The sequence below is a fragment of the Halichoeres trimaculatus genome, unplaced genomic scaffold (genome assembly GCF_033239565.1).
Source record: "Halichoeres trimaculatus isolate MK-OKI-2021-1 unplaced genomic scaffold, fHalTri1.1 fHalTri1_scaffold_15, whole genome shotgun sequence".
Classification (NCBI taxonomy): domain Eukaryota; kingdom Metazoa; phylum Chordata; class Actinopteri; order Labriformes; family Labridae; genus Halichoeres; species Halichoeres trimaculatus.
Window position 1 is genome coordinate 34,242,290 of NW_027437193.1, and position 15,200 is coordinate 34,257,489.

General features: G+C 43.9%; 1 protein-coding gene across 4 annotated transcripts in view; it reads right to left on the reverse strand.

The window, feature by feature from the left end:
* The window catches only part of LOC141803786 (disks large-associated protein 1-like), a 124,539-nt gene that overhangs the window by 39,812 nt on the left and 69,527 nt on the right, over window positions 1-15,200 (reverse strand). For all 4 annotated transcript variants that reach the window (XM_074687786.1, XM_074687787.1, XM_074687785.1 and 1 more), the window contains 3 exons: window positions 7,291-7,505; window positions 3,049-3,244; window positions 652-934 (listed from right to left, as the gene is read on the reverse strand). In XM_074687786.1, the coding sequence (XP_074543887.1) occupies window positions 652-934; window positions 3,049-3,244; window positions 7,291-7,505 (694 nt within the window). The remainder of the gene's footprint in view (window positions 1-651; window positions 935-3,048; window positions 3,245-7,290; window positions 7,506-15,200) is intronic.

Sequence of the window (15,200 nt, forward strand, 5' to 3'; positions counted from 1 at the left end):
GACGTTATGTAGACCACTCCTTACAGTTCTTGTAATGACTGTAGATCCAAACCTGAGGAAGTCCTGGGGCCATCTTTAAGGACTGGAACCATCCCTGTGTTGGAGGTTAATATCTACCAGCGCTCACGTTGAACTAACATCTACTGTGCAGTTTGATCACAGTGTGCATGAGTAAATTACATACACACACACATGTATATGTATGAGCCTGTGTGTGCCTCCATGTATCCTCTTGGTTGATCATATGAGAATCCCCAGAGGAGCAGTAGATGTAGGTCATCAGCAGCCAGCACTTTGAAAAGAACACAATCCTCATCATCGCACAGCGCCCACACTCCACGCAGCAGCAAATCCCCCTGCGGCGTCCTCTCTGGCATGTTCTCATCTCAGCAGAGCAGCCCCCCCCCCCCCCCACACACACACACACACACACACACACACACACACACACACACACACACACACACACACACACACACACACACAAACACACACCCCACCAACCCCCCAACCCTCGACCCTCACCCCACCCTAAAGAAAATGAAGCAGCAGCAGATGCTACAGTACACGTTTCAGAGCAGCAAACTGAGAGCAGAGTGGCTGAACTCTTCAAAGTCAGAAACACAGAAACAGGAACCGTGTGAGGCTCACCTGTGCTGCTCTGGATCGTTCTCACGGTAGTAGCTGTCGTGCGTGGAGGGGAGGAGGGAAGCAGGATCAGCGGCCTTCCCCCCTCACCTTCCTCGTCTCCAGAACAGCCCTGATCGATGGCCCTCACGTAGCTGTGGCTCCTCATCCGGAAGCAGCCAGGCATGGGCAGGGTGTCCATGGTGTCCATGCTGTCCATGGCGGCCTCCATGGCCTGGGACTGCAGAGCGCTGTAGACCTGCTCACAGACCTGCTCTATCTGCCCGTTCACCTCCAGCTCGCTCAGCTGAAGGGCACAGGCGTGGACATCAGAGGGGGCAGAGAGAGGAGACGACCATGAAGAGGACGGGTGCTGGGAACATGGTGACATACCCAACAAAGCCCTGTGGTCCCAGTCCAAACCCTGGGCTCAGCATTTGGTACTGGTTTCAGTGATCCTGTAAAGCTGAGCTTTGGAACATACTGTTTGCAATTTATTCTTTAGAGTAAAGAGAAGTTCATTTCAAATAGCAAATATTAAGAAACTCAATTCGGACTGAAGAGCGTTTACTGGTACGTTTTTTATTACTCTCATGTTACCTGAAAGGTGTGTGGTGTGCAGATTATCTCAAATATTCCTAACAGCATCATCAATAAAACCAAAAGTCATTTTAAAGTTCTCCACAGGCAGACCAAACACACTGTCAGAGGGATGATGGGAGTTTGATCCATGCAGAGAGGGATGTTTTGTCCACAGAGGATCTAATGATGTGTTTTGGTCAGTTCGTGGTGAGAGGTGGGTTCAGGGTGGATCATGGAGGTTCAGGGAGGTTTAGGTTAATGAAGGCAGACTGGGCACAGCACTGGTTCATGTGCTACAGATTAAGCTGACGTAAGGAGCCTTTAAAGAAGGACCTTCACTATTTTTATTTTTATTGTAACACAATCTGGAGTCTGAATGACAAAAACGTCAAACATGTCTGCGCTAGTTCCCTTAAGCTGCCAGCAATGACCATCATAAAAGATAACCACACATGTTTAGGACACAAACAGGTCCAAAAAGAAGGACAGCTTTACGGATTGATCTTCAAACTGTCTGTCAGTAAAATAGGAATCTTTGGGGCAAACTCTCCTGTTGAAAGGTGTTTTTCTTTCTACCCCAGACATGGGTCACCACTAGCGTTAGTAGTCCAGGAGTCCTGATATGTACACACTAAAAACACCTGAGTTAAAAATAAGACACTGTGGGTTGTTTATAACCCCACCACTGGGTCATGTAGCCCAGCAGTAGTTCATGTGAGCCAGCAGGATGGTTGGTCCATTTTAACCCAACACATGAGTTGAATATTCTACCCAAACGCTGGGTCAAATCAATTACACTTCTGGGTTGTTTCAGCTACATATAGTGTTCAGTAATCTATCCAAATGTTAGGTTAAAGTACCACTGTATGCATAAAATGTTGGTTCAGTTTAACTTTATCTTATACGTGGTTTTTAAAGCTGTTTAACACTGGCAACTGGTCTGTGCCATGTGGAGCACAGATAGCCGCTGCATGCCATAAGTAAGGATGGGTACTGCAATAGGCACTTTAGAGGTACTGGCTGAATTCTGTCTTCAGTACCGTGTATCGATTCATGTAAAATCAAACTGTATCATGTTTAGGTCCCTGAATGCATCCTTGTGACTGTGAGGGAGTGGAAGAGTAGGGGATTTTCTATGCTGAACTTGAACACAGCATTGCAAGGTTATATACTGAGGTTAAATACTGAGAAATAAATATGTTAAACTGAATGAGATATTATTTTTAAACAATTAATTTATTACCAAATAAACACACTAAAGTACTGAAAGTTGGTACTGTTGAGCACTGATGCCAACTGCCAGGTACCAGGCATTGGTACCATGTAATCAACCCGTCCCCAGCCATGAGCAACATGGAGAAGCAACGCTCCCTGCACAACTTAGCAAAGAGCAGCAGGCTCAGGAATCCACTGCATTTCCTCCTCACTCACAGTTACAAAGCACCACCATGAAAAAAAACACTTTGCTAAAACTGCCCCAACGAGGTCATTAAATCAGTCGATCTTTGATCTTTTTCTCTGTTTTTTTAACCAATGACTCTTTTTCTTTCTTTTTTCCAGTATATTCTATCAGTTGTTCTTGGTCAATTCTGTTCGTCTGATGTTCATATTTGTTAGAGTTTGTTCATAGCCCCTTTCCTGCCCCACCTCTCGACGCCCTGTTTACCTGTTTCCTGCCAAAAGTGAAAATGTAAGTTTGTGTTTGGCTGTCCAGAAGTTGCAGGCAGCTGTTTTCAGGCTGCACTGACTTTTAAAGACAGACTGAGTTCAACAAACATTCACATCTATGCTGAGTATGTCTATACTGTGAGTATAACGGCAGCAGTGCTGGCGACCAACCTGGCTGATGGTGCTCATTGCCCTCATGTAGCTTTCATTGCGTGAGCGGTATTGGGGTGAGGACAGCAGCGATTTGGGGTCGAGGAGGGTTTTGGGGTCCAGGGTATCCAGGCTTCTATTGATTGAAACCTCACTCACCGCACGGAGGTAGCTGTGGCTCCTGATCTGCAGCTTGGGGGAGTGCTCCGTGGAAATCCTGAGGGACAGAGGGGACAGAGATGTGAGGGTACAGACAAGTTTTTCTGTGCATCAAATCTGCGATCACCTGATGAAGCGTCTTCCCGCTGAGTTCATCTACCTAAGCAGACAGATTTCTGGTCTCTGCTGCCTGAGCACAAAGCTATGCTCCTTTCACAGACCCACTTTTTTGTCCTTTTGTTCTGGTGATAAAAAGGTCTTCAGTAGGTTAGTTTATCTGAACATCACCACCCTGAGGTATTGGCAGGACTGAGCTGCTTTGAGTGGCTGAAATAGTGAAGCAGACACTGTCTGAGAGTCTGAAGGGCCTAAACTTAGAGACGTTCTGTTTTTCCAGTGAAATGAATGCACTGGGTTAGGGTTCACTTTGCTCTGAAGAGCTGGGCCTGTATGCACATTCAGTCATTACACCAACAGGACCGTTAGTCCTAACCTAAAGGTATGAAATGGCCCGTTTGGCCGTAGCATTAGCCACATGCATGACTGTAAATAATTGGCAAATTAAGTAATTTCCCTATAAATTCACTTTATATACTGTGTATCCCAGAAGCAGAAATGAGCGCTTCAGGCGCTCCTTTGTGCCCACCGCCATCAGACTATTGAACAGCAGCAGAGGCCACAGTACATCACTGCACTGACCTCCACTAATCCATGTCTATGGCAATAATACACAATACACTGCTCTGCACTTTAATATTTAATATAAACTGTGTACATTGCTCTCAGTTTTGTTTTTTTGTTTTTCCTGTCATCCTTGCTTGTCCCAAAACTAACCATGTATAATTTCATTTTATTTTATTTTTCTTCCAATGTATGCTGCTACCCTTGTACTTGCCCTGTACTGCTGCAATACCTGAATTTCCCCTCTGGGGATCAATAAAGAATTATCTTATCTTATCTTATATTATCTTATCTTATCTTATCTTATCTTATCTTATCTTATCTTATCTTATCTTATCTTATCTTATCTTATCTTATCTTATCATCTTATCTTATCTTATCATCTTATCTTATCTAATCTTATCTTATCTTATCTACAAAATGTAGCCACATATACCACTCATTCATGCTGTGAGCTCAGACGATTTCCCTGGGTTTTTGAAATCACGTTTCTGTCCGCGCTGACGGCAGAGATGTGATGAAGTAATGTTTGAACACAATGTGTGTTAGTTTACTGATCTCTGCAGAGGAAACATCCATCAGAGACTGAGCAGCACCACAACAGCAACATCCTGTCAAACCAGTTTGACCATGCAATCAACACCCCTCTTAAAAAGTAATTCATACTCTGAGTAGATTTTTGTACTTTTACCCAAGTATTATTTTAACACCAGTACTTTTACTTGTAATTGAGTACAATTTAAGCCATGTAAGAATACTTTTACTAGAGTACAAAGTTTTAGTACTCTTTCCACCTCTGAATGTAACCATGTAATACCAAATGAAATGTTAAATGAAAACACACTTAAACTTTGACTACAGACTACATTTATCAACTTAATTTTTATCCAGTAAGAACAAACATTTCTGAATAAATCATAACTGAATAAATATCCCTAAACATTCTCATATATCAATCTCTAGCTATTTACATGCTAATCAGCCGGTGAGGCAGCCTGTCCATTCATGAAGAGACAGGCAGCGGCTGTGTGTACAGTGCTGAGAGGAGAAAGAGGAGACGGAAACAGCAGAGCGGCGGTCTGCTTCCTCAGAGACTCGCTGTAATTACTCTCCCTTTCTGAAGGCTGTGAAAGCTTAATTATACAAAGCTGATATTTCTGGCTTCCTGCTGTCGATCAGGCTGGAGATTACACCTCTCTCAGAGGACAGTCTCACCCAGCCCACCTTCAGCAGCCATAACAGGACTTCCTCCACGCAGTGTTACTTTGTTACATCATTTGTACTCTTTCATCCCAAATAACGTAATCCATCCAGGTAAATTAAAAATGTAAATCCAGGGATGATAACAGGGAAACTTCACTCCAGTCAGTGTGAGCTTCTAAGTGTGATGTGAAGGCATCGACAGTTTCCTCCAGCAGGCTCCTTCACATTGTAACACCTCTCACAAGATGCCAAATGTGCAGTTTGTTATAATTACACTCGTCTACACAGGAATTATAATCATATTCATATCACCATAATAAGCACTGCAGAGCTCTGTGAACAACTCCGGCTCTCAGTATGAACATCACCCTGGGAGGAAAGAATCACATGAGTTACAGAACCCATCACTTCCTGTTTTGTCTTCTTTCTTTTGTTGTTGTCAGACCATCCAGACTGTCACAACAGACATGTGAAACACAACATCAAGACGGAAACAGCCTCCATGGTCTATGCCATCGAGATGGTAACAGCCTCTGTGGTCTACACCATCTAGACGTTAACACTGCAAACAGTTTAAACAAAACCATGGTCATACATGGTAAACCATCCAGACTGTAAGGGTGTATGTAGCACCCTATTTTCTGGACAACGAGTCACACTTTTTTCATACTTTGGCTGGTCCCGTGACTTACATAACAAATTAACATGGTGCTGTTTATTTGGATACTTTTATGGAAAAGATCACTAATTTCATAGATGAGAAATTTCTCTCACTCCTGTCTTCTTCGCTCTCTTGTAGACATTTTTTCAGGATTTGAGTCACAAACTAAAACTCCTGTAACTTTTTAAAAGTGAGGATGTATCTGATGGTGCTTATTTCAGCTCACACTGTACTGGTATAACCGGTAACACTCACAGTAGAGCAGGGAGGGGAGGAGGGGAGGTGAGAAGAGAAGAGAAACTGAAACTTAACTATGGTCACAGATATGAGGTGCAGTAGGAAAAATAGTTAAACCTCCTAATATACAAGGACTAATCAAAGTCATATTTCTCTCTGGAAACGCTGTAAACATACCAAATCATTTAGAACAAATGTGACTGATACGCAGAAGCAACTCAGAGTCCAGCAAATATGGCACACATCTACTAGACCAGTGTTTGTAGTATCCACCAGCAAGACTGTAACGTCAAATGTGTTAACACCATCTGGACTGTAAAGATATATGAGGTACCCACCATCGAGACTATGAGGACATACCTGGTTCACACCAGTGGTTCTCAAACAGGGACATGTACCTCTGGGGATACGTGAGGGCACTCCAGGGGCTATGCAATATTCAAAAATGAATACTCCAAAAAATAAAACCAAGGAAAATTCCTCTGACACCATTTGTTAAATCAATGTTTGAATCCAAAGTATGTTTAAGTTTATAAACTAAATATTGTATCCAATTGACAGTAAAAGTACAGCGCTGTGTGTTACGTCTATTTTTCCAACCAGAACTGCTCCGAGCTTTTTAGGGGGGACTTGGCAGAAGAAACATTTCTCTGGGGGTACATCACTGAAACAAGTTTGAGAACCACTGGTTTATACAGCATTCAGCCTGTAACTAGGTACCTGGTAAATATGAAACCCAGAATTTTTGGTGAATGTGCTGCAGTTCTACACAACATTTGTTATCATGGACAGTCAAAGTCTGATCAGTTTACCCATTAAAGACATCAAACACATCCATTTCTACATTTATTAGAGAAGGCTTTTTTAAACATAGCCCGGTGGATGTATTTTGTTAAAAAGTAAAATCCCGCTGTGAGAAAATGTTACCAGGTCTTCAATGAGCTGTAACTTCATTGAGTTAGGTCATAGATGAATTGAGTGATCAATGTATCTATCCAGACCAATGCTCAGTTTTATGTTAGATCTGAAACTGAAACTGATGGTTTTCATCGACCAGCTGACCTGCTGTTTGTATTCATACAGTTTGACCCGATCAGTGCAGAATGCCAGGACCAAACCATTAAACCAACATCCTGATGTGTTGGACTAGTTTTTACTGCTGTCTGCAGCAAAATTGTGAAGAATAACAAAGAAATGTTTCACTGATTAAAATAAAGGTCATCTTTAGTGGAGGTACCAGGTGGTCTAACTTCACTGGTAGTAGTTGGAGTGAAAATGAAGGTAAAAACAGAGAAACAGGAAGTGAGAGGATGGAGGCTTACTGTAGAGTGGTCATCTCAGTCAGGGATGGCTGAGTGGCTTTCAGGTAGCTGGCCCGACGTGCCTGAATCTTTGGGGAGGGTTTTGGACTCCCATCTGAGTCTCCACTGTCGTCCTCCGCCATGGCTTTGACGTAGCTGCCGCTCCTCATCCTCCGACAGGGGATGTCGTCCTCCTTACCCAGAGGAGCAAAGCCGCCCCACTCATCCTGAGGTACCTGATCACCCAGCAAAGAGGACAGAGGGACATGATCAGGGGGGTCCACCCTGCTGCTCTCTGAGTCCCAGCCACCAAACGGGCTCTCCATCGCCAGCGTTCTGATGGGACATTCAACCTTCAAACAGGAAGCTCACATGCAGCACAGCCGCCATCAGCACACAGAGGAAGACCCATCATCCTCATCACAGTGGACCAAACACTGGCTTTCTCCTCTCACACACACGCATTCAGCACAGGGCTCACACTGCTGTGTAATTAGTTTCTCTCTAATTCCTGCATCTGCTCTCCAGGAGTCAGCTTAGTTCACTGACACAAAACCGTGTCATTACTTACACCGGAGAGTCTGCACCGGTCTGACCTGAGGCTCTGCTTGTTAGCCAGGAAGGTTGGTTTACAGCATGAAGAGGATTCAAAAATAGAAAAGAGGAAAACCGTTTCAGGCTGAGAGTTAAATCAAGGTGTAAAAGAGACTGAAAGGGTTTTAACCGTTATTCAGCCAACATCACAGAGCGAGTAGCAAGCAGCGCTGCAGTGTCCCAGGTTATCTGGACTTTGTCTTTCTACAACAAGGCTGTCCAAACTTTATTCACAGAATAGAATAGAATAGAATAGAATAGAATAGAATAGAATAGAATAGAATAGAATAGAATAGAATATTGCACATCCAGAAAATGACCAAGGACCAGCAGCTCTCATTAACACATTTATTTATGAAATCAAGCCCCAAATATGAATGACTCTGCATCCTGAAACTGGTTTTCTGCACAATTTCATAACTGTAATTTAGCCTTGTTTCTTGACTTGATCATTAAAATCTGATCAGGAAAAAAATGGGTTGAAATAAACACATCACAACAAAGTGTCTGTCGGGGCCCATTTATCCTCCCCGTATGTACAAAAATGTATTTGCCCTTTTCAAATGATGTTACTGTCACTGCAAACATACTTCAATGTGTGCTTTACTTTGGCATTCCTGTTAAAGAAGCTGTGAGCTGTCTTTATTGGACTGCAACGCCACCTTTTGACCCGGAGTTTCCACACACTGTGGTGAAGACGTAACGCTGAACAAGGCGCGTGTTTGTTTTGGAATTAATGGAGATCAGAAACAAATTTCCTCTGTTCAAGTCAACTTTTTACCAGATACAATGTGATGAGGTAGGTATTCATCAGTACAGTTAGGAAGCACTGTGGTTCGAAACGGGGCATCAAGTAAACACTGTCAGTTTCTGGAGCTCATGTAACCTCACTCTTCATTTTATTGATAGACTCTCAAGTTTGAACAGACCACTGCAGAATAACTGCTGACTGTGGGTTGGAGGCAACATTAGCACAAACAGTTTAACAGGTTAGCCTTTAGCTCATGTTTTAGCCTTTAGCTCATGTGTTAACCTTTAGCTCATGTGTTAACCTTTAGCTCATGTGTTAGCCTTTAGCTCATGTTTAAGCCTTTAGCTCATGTTTTAGCTCCAGTGTCCACCATCACTACAAAATTAATCACAGAAATCATTTTCAGTAGAGAAAAACACAGATCTCTCTTCTCTCTGCTACACTTCATCAGCTGGTGTGGCGACCTAGTAGAGACCTGGACGTGCCATAAATCAATCCAGTCCTGGTGAACCCGATCAGGAATCTGAGAAGTAGCAGTTTAAAATGACCTGTAACCTGTAATCTTGGTGCTGATAATCTCATTTTAAAGCGTGGATTATGATCAGGAATAAATCTAGAAGGGAGACTTTTTCTAAATCACTCAGAAACTCCTCACAGTCCCTGTAAATACATCCCCATTGTTATTCCTTCTTGTTGTTTCACTGGAGCTACGTACCAGGTAGTAACAACCACACTCCCCTTGTGGTTTCCTGTGGTACAGCCCTGTTAAGGTCGTGTGTGTAAGCTTTGTGCAAACGTGCAGAAATACAGACGAAATGAACATCGCACACAGACAGACGGCTCCGTTTCTATCCGTATTTAACATTAGGCATAAACGGCCCTTAAGACTTCAGCTGTTGTCACGTAGCCTCACCCTCACTTCCTCAGATAACACTGGAGTCCCTGTAAAGGCTCCTGTGGCTCCTCCATGAGCTGGTCCATGGAAACCTCAGTTGTTGGATGTTTATTTCTGTCAGCTCATTTGCACTTTAACAGGTGAGTGCTATGACGGTCGTCACTGGAGATACATATGGAGATGTATGTGATTTTCAGGTGTGAACTGCTGCACTGAGCATGTTAGTCTGTGATTGGCTCATTCATGATGTATGTTGATACTGAGAGTTAACGGGGGCAGAGAGACAGCCACAGCTCCCACTCACGTTCACACACACAGGCATTGAAACCTGACCTGCACAATCTGAAGATGGGAAAGAAGGAGGGGTAGGAACAGTCATACCTGAGGAAGGAGCAATTCATTGTTTCTCTGATGTAAATCAAGCTATGAGTTTGACATTCAGCCTCCAAAAGGCAGCAGCAGTGACGCTTTCTTCCTCAGTGAGTTATACGCTCCTGAACGTTTCATTTACTCTGTACATGTGTTGGTCAGTGCACGGTACATCTCCTTTTTCTGAAGGGAACTGAGATTCTGCTTTTTGATCCACCCAAAAATCTGTCCTCACATTTGGTACCTGCATATTTGTTGTGAGCGCTTGAACTGAAAACATCTGCCCAGACAATAGTCTGTGCCAGTGGTGTGTACAGGCCCTCGAAAGCAGAGGTCACCCCAACTTGTGGCCCAACTGCTGAAAAACTAGAGTGCCCTCTTGAGAGCCAAAAAATGTGCTTAAGTTCCCTCCTGGTTGGCAAAACACAAGGGACTGTCCTATTGGAGTGTTAAACATAATAAACTGCCCTGTTGGGAGGAAAACATGTGCTCTAAGCACCATTGAAAACAGAGGTCAACCCCTCCATCATGGCCCAAAAGCACGCTAAACTGCCCACTCTCGAGCCAAAACCTTCACTGAACTTGGTAAAACACACTGGACTGCCCTCTTGGCCTGTTGGACATGATAAACTGCCCTCATGGGAGACAAAAATGTTGCTCAAGTGCCCTTAAAAAATCAGAGTTCAACCCCCCCTAGTGGCCCAGAGGAATGCCCTCTTGAAAGACAAAATGTGCACTAAACGGCCCACTTTGGAACGACAGGTTAAGTTCCCTGCTTGCCAGTTGGTGCCCTCTTGGTTGGACAAACACACTAAACTGACCCCTCTGCGCATTAAAACCTGGTTAACTGCCCTCCTGGGTGGCAAATGTGTGCCAAAGTGTCCTCAGAAACAGAGCTCACCTCCAGCCCAAGCTTTGATTAACGTGGTAGACACTGACACTCTATCGGAGGCAAAATGCACGCTTCATTTTTCTTTTCACCCTGCCCTTCAAAAAGTCTGTGCATGTTGCTTCACTCTGTCCCAAACCAAGTGATTTGGTCCAGGCTGGAGCCAAAATGGTCACGACTCCTCTGTCAAAGGCAGCGTGAGGGGTAGCTGTTTGTCGTTGGTTGGAGTGTCGCCTTTCCAGTGTTTTTCTGGGGTAAAGACTCTGTTTCCCATGAGCACCATCACCCACTGTGGTAAGGACATGACTCTTTCCAAGGCGCTCTTATTTTTTAAGCTACTTTTCCTTGTTAAAGACATCTTTTGCAGTCTTCACAGCAGTGTAAAATTTTTGCACATTATTGACCAAAGATCACTGAGGGTGCCGTGATAACTCTCAGTAATAAGTTAGTATGGTCTCAACCACTAAATATATTTCAACCTGAAAATCTATGTCCAAATAAAAGCATGTCAACTTGACGATGAAGGAATCCAGTTGGGCGTGGCATTAAAAGTAATTACCCATAATGCTTTTGTGAGTTGTGATCTAAAAGTTATTGTCACCATGGGTGAAGAGGGAGCACAGTGAATGTTAGGGCCTCAAACTGTTTTGTGAAGCTACAGCCTTCAGGTTAATACCCAGAATGCCTTCATGAATTTCAGTTTGTCTTGCTACTGTAAATAAAAAAGGGTACGCTGTGGATATGAAACACAAAGTGCAGCTTCACAGGTGGTTTCAGACTGTCTGAGCCAAATGCTGTGGTGTGCTGTCTACCTTCCATGCTAAGGAACAGGTGTGTGTGCGTCATGGCTCAAACCTGACTTTGAACCCTATGATAAAGTCCGTCTGTCTGTGAAATGGATTTATAATGTCAAACAACAAGCTGAAGAAGTCAAAGTAACCAACAAAGATAATTAAAATAAACAAAAATGAAAGGTTAACTTAACTCAAAACTTTAGTTGAGTTGAAATTATTTCAAACATCTGCCTGAAGAAGTTGAGTTAAAAATCAGCCAAACTAGGACGAGGGTGACATCAGACATCTGATTTAATCAGGTTTTTGACCTAGCGTACATTTTGAGGCATTTGAGCCCTTTGCATCATGTTTTTATGTTGAAACAATGAGTTACATTTAGCAATGAGGGCCTCCAGGTTAATAAGTGAACTGATATTATGGTTGACTTACAAAACATCAGGTAATAAAGGGTCATGTTCTCTTTTTGGTAACGTAGGCCAGTTAGTAGAGTGAAACTTTTGGCTTTTGTGCCAACTCCAGTCAGCTGAATACAAACCCTGTGATGTGGATTTCAGGTTTTGTGCAGCAGGCGTTTGATGAATGTTTTGAAACAGCAGCTAACACGCTCTACAGCTGCTCTCTGAGGAAGACTCCACCCATTCATAAAGCCTCACATGGAGCTTTGATCCAGCATCGAGGCCTCTACCTCCACTGCATCCCAGCCATGAAGCTGCGTAACGCCTGTGAATGTACTCTATATATACACACAACCATCCACAGCTCATTATCTTTAATTAGCCACACCTTTAAGTGCCAGCTGGAGTCACTGTAGAGCTGTGAGTCAAACTTTGGTGCGCTCAGTGCCTTCAGACCAGAGGCCAGATTGAGATTTGACAGACAACAGCAGACAGAGACTTCCCTGACTAATTACATATGAATCACTGAGGGAGAGAGGAAGAGATGTGCTGGGCTCAAAGTGCTGCTCTCCCTGCATACACATGTGTTCGTGTGCGTGTGCGTGTGCGTGTGCGTGTGCGTGTGCGTACTTATGTGTTCCTGTGTGTGTTCCTGTGTGTGCGTGTGTGTGTGACGTCAAAGAGACTCAAATGAGCAGTTTGGCTATAAAAAGAGAAAGCGAGGAAAGGACCAGCTGCAGTAGCATCAGCAGCTCCTCTCTGTCACCCACGCACAGGCCTCACTCAGTCACTCACTTCCACTGCAGCTCTGCTGTAATGGCTGCTGGGCTCTCTGAGCTCCACGCCGTCACTGACGCCACCGCCACTGCTGCTGCTGCATGTCAGCGGTTTGAAGGAACATCACTTTGTCTCTGTGTCACTGCTCTGAGTCCGACTGTGACTTTCACAGAGTGTACAGAAAAATGATCCTGTGTGTTTGATCACTGGCTGTGGATGGTTTCCGTGGCAACACATGGCTATTTTAAAGGCTTAAGGCAGCAGCACTGAAAATAACAGGTAGTGTAAGAGTGCAACCAGCAGCTGTGCTGTTGAGATGCAGAAGATAGTAATTTTGCAGATTGAACACACACACACACACACACACATACACACAAACACACACACACTTTGGATGGAGCTGCTCTGCGTCGCTGCTCTGCGTTGCTGCAGATTAACACCACGCTCAGTCTTTCTGTGACTGCCTCCTGAATCTGCATCCTCGTATCTGTTTCAGCCTCACTCATCTGCGCTGTGTTCACAAACAAAGACTCAGCTTCCGCTCAGCTCAGCCATCGTTCCTGACAGTTTGCTCTATTTTGTAATGTCTGTATTTTTATATGAGTCACACCTCTGCTTGTTGAGACAGGTGAAGGCAAAGAGAAAGAGCAGAAAGTGGATGTGGAAGTCTGAGCCACTAAATGATTCCTGTCTCTGCCCACTCAGCTTCATCAGATTCAGAAAACACACACAAACAGCACTTCTTCTCGTACCCGGGGTCACAGGAGCTGAAGCTTGGGCCTCTCGCGTCCTGACAAAGATTAGGGTCAGAATGGTAACCAGGACTACTGATGTGGTGTTAAACCAGTTATTTTCAAACAGACAGAAACACAATCGGAGTGAGAACACAGCAGAGAGGTGAAATAAACCTGTTCCTCTGCAGCTGGCCTTCATTCCAACATCCGTGCTCGTATTTCTTTACTTTGACATGTTCATTCAATCCTTTTTTTTCTTTGCAAGAGTAACTCAGTTCTGTAATCAAGACAGAAAAATAACTGACAGTTAAACAGGTTTCAAGTGCTGTAACTTGTAAATATTTTCTTTTTCTACTTTGAGGGCAGACCCCAAAGAAATGTGTACAATCCTTTAACTTTCCACACTGTCCAACATTATGCAGCTGAGCAGTGCTGTGCACAGGACAGGGGCAAGGGGGACTCTCATGGCCCAATTGTTAAAAAACACGCACTAAACTGTTCTCCTGGCAGAAAAACAACTAGCTACAGCGCCCTCTCAGAGCAGAAACATGCTACAGCGCCCTCTCAGAGCAAAAACATGCTACAGCGCCCTCTCAGAGCAAAAACATGCTACAGCGCCCTCTCAGAGCAAAAACATGCCACAGTGCCCTCTCAGAGCAAAAACATGCTACAGCGCCCTCTCAGGGGCAAAAATACACTGAGCTGGTTAAATATATGGCGGTGTGCCCTCCCGCTTGGAAACATACAAAAGTGCCCAGCTGGGTGGCACACAGCACATTAGGGCGCCCTAGAAACACGCAGCATTTAGTGCAGTCTGCAGGGACGAGAACAAGCTGTATGTGCCTTTTATTTCCCTCTTCACCCCTGCCCTTCAAAAAGTCTGTGTATAAAGCAACTGAGGCCTCTTTAACAAACGGACACAACCAAAGGTGTGTGAAAATATCTTATTTTCATTTTCAAATCAACTTCCAACCACAGCTGGTTGCTGACTCCTGTTCACACATGGATCGTCCCAAACATCATCCTCGGTCATGACGTTCAGCTCCAGGTTTTTCTGTGATTTTGCAGTAGAGATCAGCTGTTTGTCGGATTTATTCAAGTTTCTGTGATCTAGTGTCTTATCTGAAGGTTTCTATGTAAATCATTCTGCTGTAGAAAACATTTTTCTTGAAATTGAGTAAAATATTTTAACTCTTTTCAATCAAATAACTGATTAAATAAGTTAAAGCCTTTGTCAGCTCATGGGGATGGAGGAGCCTCAGTGTTTCCCAGTTACTGTGAGTCTTCAGGTTGACCCTGGTCTCCTTTTCTCATTTCATTTTGCCGACAGACTTAATGTTGAAACAGCGTGATGTACCTTCAATGATTTACCTTCAGTCCTGCTCTGCTCTATCTCACTCCACCACTTCCTGATTGTTGTTTAGTAAATTTCAAACGTGTGGTGTACAAAGCAAGAATCCATCATCATTTCTACAGTCTTTAAAACGCTCGGTCCACACACACACACACACACACACACACACACACACACACACACACACACACACACACACACACACACACACACACACACATTTATTGACACAGGACACAGAAGCAGGTGCTGGGGAGGCTGTTTCAGGTTGCTGCTCATTAGAAACCAGGAAACTTCTTGAAGAAGTCTGCTTTCCTCTGTTTTCAGCGTGGCTTTGATCCAGGTTTGTTCAGGAGGACTCAAAGTGGCTCCATGTGTA